This window comes from Mesoplodon densirostris, chromosome 13 (genome assembly GCF_025265405.1).
Source record: "Mesoplodon densirostris isolate mMesDen1 chromosome 13, mMesDen1 primary haplotype, whole genome shotgun sequence".
Taxonomy (NCBI): domain Eukaryota; kingdom Metazoa; phylum Chordata; class Mammalia; order Artiodactyla; family Ziphiidae; genus Mesoplodon; species Mesoplodon densirostris.
In genome coordinates this window covers 84,346,351-84,359,187 of record NC_082673.1, presented here as the reverse complement: position 1 = coordinate 84,359,187, position 12,837 = coordinate 84,346,351, and the positions used below count along the sequence as shown (strand labels likewise).

Genomic DNA, 12,837 nt, shown 5'->3' with positions numbered 1-12,837 from the left:
TATGCTGTTATGTTTGTTTTTCCGTTATTGTCTTCCACCTTTCAAGAGTGCAAGCTTTCTGTGCGCAGGGACCTCGTCTGCCCTGGTCCTAGAACATCGCCTCTCTTACTCACGTGGGTTTAGTCACTGATTGAATGAATGAACAGAAACTCAGGCAAGAGAGGGAATGACCTGCTTAGAGCACAAGTTAGGAGCGAAGCCGATTCCCCGTGTCCTGTATCTTCGGTCTCTGCTCACTCTAGTTGATGGAGGTGCCATTCAAGGGGCCGGGAGGTGAGGGCGGAACTGTCCACCACGAACCATGAACCAAAGGGACTAGGGAGCCACAAGCATTGCTAGCACCGAGCGGGTGGGTTTGCAGTGCGCTCGGCCTTGGCCAACCCAGCAACTTCGATTTTACTTCCGAAGCCCAGAAGCTGGGTTGGGAGGTGACGAGAAAACGTAAAGATGCAGGGCCCAGGCGAACGCGGGAAGAGAGACGACGCCCCCAGCCCCTTCTCCTCTTCGCGCCGCACGCCGCGCCGGGGGTAAGCCCCAACGCCCATGGGTGCGCGGGCAGCCGGGCTCTGCGGCCGCAGCAGCGCGCACTGGCTCTCCGGGGGCCGCGGGGAGGGGCGAGGCGCCGCCCCGGCCTCCGGCCGCTAAGGGGCGGGACGATAGGGCCCCACCCTGGCGCGGGCGGGAGGGAGGCGGCGTGCGCTCCGGCCTCTGCGCGGTTGCCCGCTCGCTGCTGCGGCTGGAGCGAGGCTGAGGCTGGAGCGAGCGAGCGGGCGGGGCGGGACGGGGCGGGGGTGGCGCGGGTAGGAGCGCGGAGGAGGGAGGAGGCGGCGGCGGCGGCGGCGCGTGTGGCGGGCGGGAGGGCGGCTGGCACCCGGCTTGTAAATAAACTGCGATGCTGTCTCGGGCTCGCCGGCCCGGGTGCCGCCGCCGCCGCCGCCGCCCCGGAGCGCCGGTGCCGGGCTCCCGCCGCCGCGCGCCCTAGCGCCTCCGGGCCAGCCTCGCGTGCCCTCGCCCGCCCCTCGCAGCCCGCGGCCCGTGCCCCCCGGTGTCCCGCGGCTGACCCGCGCGGGATGTGATCCCTCCCTCTTGCCCCCCGGGGCCCCGCCTTAGCCTGCTTTTGGAGGGGGGGTGGGGAGGGGCGCGCGGATCATGGCATTGGAGTTCCCGGGCTCGCCGCCGCCGCCGCCGCCTCTTCCACGCACCCCGAGCGCCCCTTCTTCCCGGAGCAGCTGCGGAGAAGGCGAAGCGGCCGGCGGGGGCGAGGTCGATGGGGCTCAAGGCGCGCAGGGCGGCGGGGGCGGCTGGCGGCGGCGGCGGCGGGGGCGGAGGCGGCGGCGGCGGGGCCCCTAACCCGGCCGGAGGGGACGCGGCGGCGGCGGCGGGTGACGAGGAGCGGAAAGTGGGGCTGGCGCCGGGCGACGTGGAGCAAGTCACCTTGGCGCTCGGGGCCGGAGCTGACAAAGACGGGACCCTGCTGCTGGAGGGCGGCGGCCGCGACGAGGGGCTGCGGAGGACCCCGCAGGGCATCGGGCTCCTGGCCAAGACCCCCCTGAGCCGCCCTGTCAAGAGGAACAACGCCAAGTACCGACGCATCCAAACTTTGATCTACGACGCCCTCGAGAGACCGCGGGGCTGGGCGCTGCTCTACCACGCGCTCGTGTGAGTACCGGGCCGCTCGGGGCGCTCCTCGGAGGCGGCGTGTGGCTGGGGGTTCGGGGGTGGGGGGGTGGGCTGGAGCTGGGGACGGCTCTGGGGCTTCAAAGTCCAGGGGCGCCCGTCCGCCGAATTGGAGACCAGCCTGCCCTGTGCTGTGTAGGTGTGTGTGTGTCTGTGAACCACTCTCTGGGGGTTGGACACCAGGGCTTGAAAGATCCAAGAGTGGCTCCTCAGCTGATTTGGAGATCGCTTTGGCCTGTGTGTGTGCGCGCGGGTGCGCAGTTATGGCACCTTCTCCGGATGTTGGTATCCAAGCTTAAAAGAATTCTGTGGTTTTTCTAATTAACGAGGAGGTCGAACGGGATAAAGCGGATCTTCCCATGCGCTCTGTGACTCTGCTCGGGGTGGGTCCCTTCTACTTGGGGTCGCTGCTGACTTTAAATGATACATCCTGGAGTTGGGGATGGGAGTGGTACACTGCCCACGGTGGTGTGTGTGTGTGTGTGTGTGTGTGTGTGTGTGTGTGTGTGTGTGTATGAGCGCGGGTGTCGATGGCTTGCTTGTGCTACCTTCTTAAGGCTCCATTCTCGTATGGAAAGGAACGTAGTTTGCTCCAGTTGGGGACTTGGACTGGCCAAAATGCATGTTTTGGGATTCTTTTTAGGGAAGTTAATGAGAGAGAGAGGGATGGGGGGGGGAGATTGATTGTGATTCTCAGGCTCTAAGCCTAGACTGAGGGGTGAGGGCTTAACAGTGCCAGTAGGTGGGGGCCAGGGATAATTTTGGCTGAAACATCTCCATAATTTGGTCTGAATATCCCCTGAACCGCTTGCGTTTCCCTTGCTTTGGCTGGGCAAGGGCAGCGGGAACGTGAAGGGGCCTGGGCTGAAGGTGTGCCCCCTGGAAAGCGTCCCCTTCTAGTCAGGATGTAAATGCGTGGTGGGAAGGAAGGTGGAACTTCTACTCCTGACACTCTGGCTAGAAAATCCTGCTGTATTGGGGGAGAGGGCGAAGATGGTAGTGGTGGCTTCTCTCCAGGAGGGGAAATCACAGCTGGCAGCACGCACCTCAGGGCTGGCAGGGCGCTTCCAGGTACCCCTTGCTTCCTGTCTGTGGCTTAGTCATCCTGATGGCTGCTTCTTAGGAGGCTGTACCGTTACCAGGGTTTTGGCGGGGAATCGGCCAAGACCTTGACCCTTCTTGTGCCTTTAGCAATGGATATTCCTTTCGGTCCTTCTCCAATTGACCCATGACCGACGTGGTGGGAAGGAGTTCGGGGAGCCTTGGAGTTAAACGCTACCTGCCAGTCTTCCTTGATTGGAAAGGCTTTTCCAGCTTTGGCCGCCAGGTGGAGGCGTCTGCACAGGACCTCAGGCTTGGCAACAGGTTTCATCAGAGAGGTTACGAAGCCTGGAAAGGGTGCCTTCCAGAAACTGAGGAACTAAAGACATCCAGCCAGGAACGTGGGTTTTTTTTTGGGGGTGGTGGTGGAGAGGGGCGGTCCAGCCTTTGGCATTCATGTCTGCGTGTATTTGCAGTTGTTAGTGAATGGACAGGAGGGTTAGCAATTGTTGCTCTTCCATTTGCTTTCTTCAGGTGGTAAAAAGGGGTTGAAAGATATTCGTCTCTGTCTCTAGTGCTGTATTTAGTTAAATTGAACTGAAGATAATACTGGAATATGCGATACTAAAAAAGGCACACGAATTATTTGAGTGCACACAAACATACACAGCCTCACATGTCCCTTTGCACGTAAATGGTGTTCAGTACGTGTTGGCTGACTTCCGAACCTGGGGTCTCACTGGAGTTTATGGGCTCCCTCTTTCTTCTCCTCCCACCTTTCCCAGCCAGCGCTCCAGCCCTGTCTTGCCCAGTCTGGGGAAGGGATAAGTAAGGCCTCAATGTTATCCTTCTCTAGAATGATTCCATCACCTGGAAGCAGGTTTGGGAATGCCAAAATCTGTATGTAGCCTCAGTTTCCCAGAGAGGATCCAGGAAAATTTCAAACTATGGAAGGAGAAAGGCACTTTCACACATGCAAATCATTTATTTCATTTCATTCTCACCGTGATTCTATGATGTGGGAATTGTTCCCTACATTTGATAGGTGAAGATATGAAAACTAAAACAGATAGCACCACTTGTCCAGGATCCCATAGCTGGAGCTCACATATGAATGCAGTGGGTCATCACTGGTTTTTGAGCCCGGATTCCAGTTCTGACCCTCTGCCAACAATTGCGGGACTCTGAGTATTTTAACAGGCATCCCTGGATGCCCCTCACCCTATTGGTAACAGAGGACTCTTCGTCCCGCCTCTGCCTCCCCTTCATAGCTCACAGTTGGCAAATGGCTGGGAATGGAGTTTGGAATCGAAGCAGGGGCTGCTCAGAGCCCAGGGAACCACAGTGTTAGGGAAACGGGACATGGCCTGGGGTGGCGGTGGTATTGGGATTCTGATTAATTGGGCGTCAGACAGGAAAACCCATTGGGCTGGGTTTGAGCTCCTGATATGGAAGTATACTTCGTTAGTGGAGGCATTGTACATCCTTCCTCCAGCTGAGGAGGAAGTCCTGTCAAGTGAACAAAACCATACCTTTCATTGATGATTCAGGATTTTGCAAGCACTGAAATTCGTGCTTCAAAGCAGCCATTATCCTATTCTGGGCTGTGGTTAAAGACAGAAGGCGGGCCAGGAATTTGGGCTGACCCTGGGCTCACAGGCTAGTGCACGCTTTTTTTAAAAAAAATGAACCGGACCCATGAGATGTGATTTTTTTCCTTCTCTCCCAAAGGCAGGCTACAGCAAATGTGAGAATCAAAGACCGCCCCCGTCCGCCCCCAGCCCACCGCCCCTGCTCCCTTTGCCTTAAATGCCCATCCCTTGCTTTCACCTTGGCCGAGTTCTCATGTCACCTCCTCTGGGAGGTTTTTCCCCGACCCTCCAGCTGAGCTAGAATTACCCCTCCTCGGCAGCATCCCCAAGCATAGGATATTGCACTGGACTGACCTGCTTGCTCATCTTCCCCGGCAGAACTAAGAACTACTTTGAGGAAGGGCTGTGTTGTGTCTTAGCCACCTCAGTCCTCAGCAGGCTTCTGGGCTCATGGCAGTCACCCAGTAAGCATTTGCTGAATGGATGAGTGAACGCATACTCTCAGGTGCACCCAGACTTTGTCCTGCGTGGTTTTCCTATTCTCAGAACAATAATAAGTAGTCAGCATTACGGAACGTTAATGATGAGAATAGCTCTCAGAAGTCGTACAGTGGACAATAGGGGAGAGGTGGGAAACCACGCTGTGACCCCAGTAAGGCTGATCACTTCTCTGTATCTTTAGCTGCATGGCTGAAAAGGATTCTGATGCTGTAGAAAAGGGGCTGGACTTGAAGTTCACATGTGGACTCTGCCTTCAGTCTCTGTGACTTTGCATGAGCCAAGTTGGGGAAGATCTGTAAGTTGAGGATGATAACCACCCATCATAGGGTGGTTTTTAGGCTTAAAGAAAGTAGTGTATATGAATGAAATTAGCCGAGTATTAGGCACGAAGTGTTTACTAGTTGATTCTGAAATAGGGTCTCCTTAAAAGTCATACACACCTGCCTCTGTGGCTGTCCTGAGGTTGTCTGGGGACTCCCCCTTCCTAGCCTGTTAGTGGGAAGATGCTGGCTTCATCTTGGCATTATTGCTGGACTGGCACCATACAAGCATCCCACTACCCTGAACACCTCTCCGTGGCCAGTTGGGTATGATCAATTGATCACCTGTTGACCCACCAAGGGGAGATGATCACAAGAGATGCACACTGATTGCATTCTCAGGTGGACTGGCCCCTGGAACATCGGGCAGGCAAGGCTGAGAGGTGGGGCGCAAGGACTCAGCAGCTGCTCTGGAAGATAAAGGGCCTGGCTGGTGGACCTAGCATATTGACTAAAGGAGCTACAGTCCTCAAGGTGGAGGAGAGACACTGGCCTTTCACTGAGACCCCTTAGTAAAGCAGAGTCTTAGCAAGTCTTTGAAGTAAGAGAAATTTGATTTCCCAAACTTGCTTTGCCTCTTACAGCCCATATGTTCTCTGGCAAGTTGCTGGATCTCTGAGTTCCAGTTTCTTAGTCTAAAAAATGTTATCAATATAGACTCTTGTGGAGCTAAGAGCACCTTACATAGAAGAAGTGCTCAATAATAGATATAAATCTGTGTTGTCAATGTTAGTCAATAGAAATGCCTTCGCTGTGCCTGGCACTCTTCTAGACATTGGCATTATAGCAGTAAACAAAATCAAACAAAACATAACAGTCTGATCTCTGCCCCAATAGAACATGTATTCTAATAATATCTTTTTTTTTTATTGGGGCATAGTTGCTTTATAATGTTGTGTTAGTTTCTGTGGTACAACGAAGTGAATCAGCTCTATGTATACATATATCCCCTCCCTCTAATAATATCTTAATAATCTTCAATATCATCTAATAATAACATTAGTATTAGCAGAAATCGCAGAGTTTGACCATCTGGTCAACTTCCCAGCCCGGGTGTAAGGAATCCCTTGAACTGCATCTCAGTGCTACAACTTGCAATTCTTTACGGAAGGGATGGACTGCTGGATTCAGTTCTCTCAGCTATTCTGTTCTCTGACTCCATTCATCCCATTCTCTTCCTTTTCTGCCCCCATGTATCTTATTCTTTCTCATTTCCCACTAGATGTTTGTCTTCTTAACCATCTCAGTTCATCCTCACTTTTTTTCTTACCCACTAATTTCCTCTTTGCCTTCTCTTCCTCAATTTTGTGGGTTTCCTTCTCATTATTGCGAACCAAGGATTTTGAAAAGCTCTCATTCTTTTTAAAATAATTTTTATTTTATTGTGGTAAGAACACTTAACATGAAATCTACCCTCAACAGATATTTAAGTGTACAGTGCATTACTGTTGACTGTAGCACAGAGTTGTACAGCTGGTCTCTCCTCTTGCTTAACTGAAACTTTATGCTTGTTGGTTAGTAACTCCCTCTTTCCCCTCCCTCCAGCCCTGGGGAACCACCATTTTACTCTCTGACTCTATGAATTTGACTGTCTCAGATGCCTCATATAAGTAGACTCCTGCAATGTTTGTCTTTCTGTGATTGGCTTATTTCACTTAGCATAATGTCCTCAAGGTTCATCTATGTTGTCACATACTGCAGAATTTCCTTCTTAAGACTGAATAGTATTCTATTTTCTTTATCCATTCATCTGTTGGTGAACATTTAGGTTGTTTCCACCTCTTGGCTAATGTGAATAGTACCTCAATGAACATGGAGGTGCTCATAGCTCTTTGATCCCCTGGTAATAATATTTTGAGTAAATACTCAGAAGTGGGATTGCTGGATCACATGGTAGTTTTATTTTTAATTTTTGAGGAACTTCCATGCTGTTTTCCAGCTGTACCATTTTGCATTTTCACCAACAATGTGTAAGGCTTGCAGTTTCTCTATATCCTCACCAACACTTACGGTCTCGTTTTTTTGTTGTTGTTTGTTTGTTTGTTTTAAATAATGGTCATTCTGACAGGTGTGAGGTGATCTATATTGTCTCATGTTTTCTCAGTGGTAAGAGCAATGGTCTTTGGAGTCAGACCTGGGTTTAATCCAACTTTGCTATTTCCTTGCTTTGTGACCTGGAGCAATTTGCTCAACTTCCCTGGAGTTCAGTTTATTTCTGATATGGAGATAATAATACCTACATCCCCAGGATTGTTGTGAAATTTAATCAAGGTGATGATATTAAGCACCTAAACATTGCATTGTGTTGATTTGCAACCTCAGGAGTTCCCCAGGTGAAATCTGAAATTGGTCGGGTACATGGAGGGCAAGGAGAGACCGAAGAAAGAGGCAGGCGACTCCGGATGAGTAGGTGGCGGGTTGAAGAAGCAGAGAACTTACATACGAGGCTTGTCTTGGGCAGCAAGACAGGTAGATATCCACACCCAACCGCCAGCATCTTAAAAGTTTTTATAGAGGCCTTCACGGGGTTCATCCACACCCAACCGCCAGCATCTTAAAAGTTTTTATAGAGACCTTCACGGGGTTCAGTAACACTATCCGGGTGGTCTCAACAACATATGCTCACTCAAGGCTGCACCCTTGAAAATGGCTCCCACTGTGGGAGCAGTGGGCAGAGTACATGCCCAGCAGTGGAGGGATGAGGAGCCAGCTCACAGGTCTGCCAGCGGTCACGACCTCTCCATGACCTCCACCACGACCTCTCCATGACCTCCTCCACGACCTCTCCATGACCTCCACCAGCATGTTGTAGACTTCAGTAAATATTGTTTCATTTTTGCTTCCCCTCTCAACCGTATTTAATCTGCCTTCTTCTTGTACCCTCCTCATAAAATCCATGCCCCTCCCCTTTCTAATAATCTCATTTGATTTTTCTTTTCATTTTATGAACTTCCTGACTTCTTCCTGGCCTTCTTTCTTATGACATTTTCAAGCCATTCAAGCAGAATGAAGAGGTCAGGTAAGGGGTGAACAACAACCCCCAACATCAGATCTCTGCGCAGCAGTGAGGCTATATGCTGGGAATGACAATGACCACAGGTGCCCTGTATTCACTTTCTAGGAAATGGGCTTACATCAAGTGACCCTTCATGCTAGAAGGGAGGGTACCCAGTGTCTCTCTTTTATAAATGAATGACAGATGCTGAGATTTGCCCAGGCTCTTGAAACTACTTTGGTGGTGGAGCTCGGATCACTCAGGAGTCCTCCACCCACAAGGTGGTGCTCTCTTCACCATGTCACGGTTCTCCTCTATAGAAGACAATGTACTAGAAGAGTAACAGGGAGGGACGGAAACTCTCCCTTCCAGGGTGAGGCACTTTAGAGCTGCATTTCTGGAAAGCTCCCAGGGGAAACCAGTGCTGCTGGTCTGCAGACCACACTTGGAGTAAGGCTTCTCAGACTTTGATACACATGTGAATCACAAAGGCGAGAAGGCACCTTAAGAGAAATCTGGCAGACTCCACCTGAACCAAAGCCATTCAGCTTCTGTATAATGAGGCGAACTGACCCTACCTTCCTCCTGAATAGTTCAGTGGAAATTTACAACATACCTGCAGTCGTGCCTAAAATGACCTGAATCTAATCATGAAGAAATAACAAAGTCAAAGTCAAATAGTGGGACATCCTGCAAGATACCTGGCGTGGTCTCTTTCAAAGGGTGCATGTCATGAAAACAAACAAAGATGAGGATAACTGTTTCAGTTAAAGGAAGCTAAAGGCACATGACAACCAAGTGCAATACTTGAGAATCGACAAGCGGGACTGCATCAAACTTCTGCACCACAAAAGAAGTGATCAATCATATGAAAAGGCAACTATGGTAGGGGAGAAAATATTTGCACCCATGTATTTGATGAGGGGTTAATATCCAAAATATATAAAGAATTCATACAACTCAGTAACAAGAAAGCAAATAATCTGATTAAAAAATGGGCAAAGGATCTGAATAGATATTTTTCCAAGAAGATATACAAATGGCCAACAGGCACATGAAAAGGTGCTCAGCATCACTAATCATCAGGGAAATGCAAAGTAAAACCACAATGAGATACCACCTCACACCTGTCAGGATGGTATCGTCAAAAAGACAAGAAATAACGAGTGTTGGCAAGGATGTGAAGAAAAAGGATCCCTTGTGCACTGTTGGTGGGAATATAAACTGGTACAGCCACTGTGGGAAAACAGTACGGAGGTCCCTCAAAAAATTAAAAATAGAACTACCATATGGTCCAGCAATCCCAGTTCTGGATATATATCCAAAGGAGATGAAAGAGCTATCTTAAAGAGCTATTTGCAGTCCCATGGCCATTGCTGTATTATTTACAATAGACTAGATTTGGAAACAGCCTGAGTGTCCATTGTTGGATGAATGGATAAAGAAAATGTGGTATATATGTGGTATATATATATATATATATATATATATATATATATATATATATATATATATATATATATATAAAATGGAATATTTTCCAGCCATAGAAAAGAAGCAAATCATGCTATTTGCAACAACATGGATGAACCTTGAGGGCATTATGCTAAGAAAAATAAATCAGAGAGACACAAGTACTATATTATCTCACTTATACAGGAATCTAAGAAAATTGAACTCAGGACCAGAGATCAGATTGGTGGTTGCCAGGGGTTGGGGGTGCAGGAAATGAATGAAGATGGTCAGGGGGTACAAACTTCCAGTTATAAGATGAATAGGTCCTGGGGATCTAATGTACAGCATGGTGACTATAGTTAAAAATAACTCTGTTGTATAATTGAAAGTTGCTAAGAGAGCAAATCCTAAAAATTCTCACCAAAAAAGAAAAGTCAACTATATGAGGTGTTGGATGTGTTTATGAACCTTATAATATATATGCATATTTAATCACCACATCATGTACCTTAAACTTATGCAATGTTATATGTCAATTATATGTCAGTAAAGCTGGAAAAAACACAAACAAACCAATGCAATTCATGATTCTTGATTGGATCCTGAGTTTAAAAAATAAATAACAATAAAAGATATTATTATAGGGGCAATTAAGAAAATTTGAACAGGGATTCCATATGAGATGACAATATATATCCAAATTTAATTTCTTAACTATGATAATTGCATTTCAGTTATGCAGATGAAGGTTCTTTTTTTTTTTAAGAGATGCGTGCTGTAATATTTAGTGGTGACGTGTCATGATATCTGCAACTTACTTTCAAGTGGTTCAGCACACATACAGACTCTGTAAGTGTGTGTGTATGTGTACACAATACATACACAGGGGAAGTGGGAGAAGGAAGAAAACATGACAAAAATATTAACACTTGGAAAATCTAGGGAAGGCTTATGTATGTGTGGATTATATTACCCTTCTAATTAAAAACATTTTTAAATAAAAAGTTAAAAATACTTAAAAAAAAAAAAGAAGAAGAAGACCAAACACACATGAACAGCACAGAGCACATACATGAATACAGATGAAGGCCTCACCCCAGAAACTGATACCATTGCTCTGTGGGGTCCAGGCATCATTGTTAAGTGATTCTAATATGAAGCCAGGCCTGAAAACCGTTGGCTGAGCTGAACGGGCTTTCTTAGATTCACGGATTCTGTATAGACCGTGCCTCAAATTTCCTCTCCACCTTGGGTTTTTTTTTTTTAAGTAAAAAAAATTGATTGACTATAGTTGATTTACAATGTTGTGTTAGTTTCAGATGTACAACAAAGTGATTTGGTTATACATATATACATATATATATATATATTCCTTTTCAGTTTCTTCTCCCTTATAGGTTATTACAAGATATTGAGTATAGTTCCCTGTGCTTTGTCCAGGTGATGGGAAACATCCAGGAGAAAGGTGCATTTTAGCATGCTAAGGTCATTCATTTCAAGGCCACACGTTACTGACTCAAATGCCAAGCTTCGTCGTTTCAGGACGTTGAGGGAGATGAGCCATACCTAATTCTTTCCCTATGGAAGTGGAGACTGGAAACGACTAAATGTAAATAGCCTAGCAAATGCAGTAATAGCATGCAAATGAGGAACGCAGGCATGCAGAATGGGGAAGGCACTGTTGTCTCCTTTGTTAAGGGAGATTTCTGCAAAGGAGGTGTAAGCAGTGGGGAGAAGATGGAGGGATTTACTGATGGTCCCATTGACGACTCATCTCCCCCTCCTACTGGGAGGACTAATAATTCACAACACTGAATTATTATTCTTGCACCATCTGGAGGTTCCCCCTTTCGTCTGTATTCATTTAAAAAGGTTCCATCAATGTTTAAAAGGTTCCTAAATCAAGTGTGCCCCTACGGTCTTTTCCAGAGAATCAAGGTCCTGCTTGCTTTCTCTTTTTGGCTTGGGTTTCGAAGTTTTGACATTAATGAAAACAAGATTTGGTGCATCTTTGGACCACAGAGCAGTATGAAGGGAAGCCTGGGAAAGGTCTCCAAAGCTGGATTGTCTAAAAGCCATTTTAGACACTGTGATACGTGGTTCTGGTGTGGGATGGCTGGGGATGGCTGTGAGTTTGTCAGAAATGCATTGGGTAAGTGGTTTGAAGATGTGTGATTCAGACCCTTCCCTTGTCTCACAGTCTGCAAATACTTACCGTGTAGGATTGATGAAGAATCCCATGAGGCAGCGTGCGAGGAAGCGCGTTGGAAAGTACAGAGGGAGCGGCATTCTGAGGTAACATCTTCTGAAAGCTGTATGAGGAGCAGACAGGTCCCACAGTTGGGTTTTGGGTTTGGGCATTTGCCCAGGGACAGATTTGCCACGTTTCTGTCTGTGTTGCATCACCTGAACATCACTGGGTATTTTAATCGGGAACCCATTAACGGTATGCCTTAGTACATGTGCTACAGGGATGTGGGCTTCCCTAGGTTGATCGCCTTTTAGGAGAATGAAGAGAAAGAGGTTTGGAGGTGACAAGACAACAGTCAAAGATGACAAGACTGCAGTCAATACCAAGGTGTCAGGTCACCTCTTGTTTGGCAGGCGTCATAGGATGCAAATCCGATCCCATCCAGTTGTGCCCTTGTTGGATGGGACTTTTCATCCTGCCACAGAAGGGATAGAGGATTTTGTTTGAAATGTTTTCTTAAGAGAACAAATTGGGGGCTTCCCTGGTGGCGCAGTGGTTGAGAGTCCGCCTGCCGATGCAGGGGATGCAGGTTCGTGCCCCGGTCTGGGAGGATCCCACATGCCACGGAGCGGGTGGGCCCGCGGGCCATGGCCGCTGGGCCTGCACGTCCGGAGCCTGTGCTCCACAGCGGGAGAGGCCACAGCAGTGAGAAGCCCGTGTATCGCAAAAAAAAAAAAAAAAAAAAAAAAAGAGAACAAATTGGGTTATAACTCGGGAACAAGATGGCTTCTTGCATGTAGTTTATGAAGAACAGGAGTAAATACTTCTGCAGTTGGCTCACGGGGCATCCTGTACATAGGCTCTGCTTGGCTTCCTCCTGAGGTGGGCTTCTGTCCATGCTGAAGACCTCAGGGTTTCCTCAGGATCGCCTTTTCCTCTTCTTCATCCTCCCCTCCTTCAAGAGACGTAAAATCCTTTGGACCCTGTAAGAGCATAACAGCTGAGTTGGGGCATATAAAACCAAGCTATCAATAATAACCAACATTTTGACATCATTTTGTAGTT

At 48.2% G+C, this 12,837-nt stretch overlaps 1 protein-coding gene across 1 annotated transcript in view; it reads left to right on the top strand.

The window, feature by feature from the left end:
* Positions 1-1,252: 1,252 nt before the first annotated feature.
* Positions 1,253-12,837, top strand: part of KCNQ3 (potassium voltage-gated channel subfamily Q member 3) — a 285,935-nt gene continuing 274,350 nt past the window's right edge. The window contains exon 1 of the mRNA XM_060115789.1: positions 1,253-1,659. Within this exon, the coding sequence (XP_059971772.1) occupies positions 1,268-1,659 (392 nt within the window). The 5' untranslated portion in view covers positions 1,253-1,267. The remainder of the gene's footprint in view (positions 1,660-12,837) is intronic.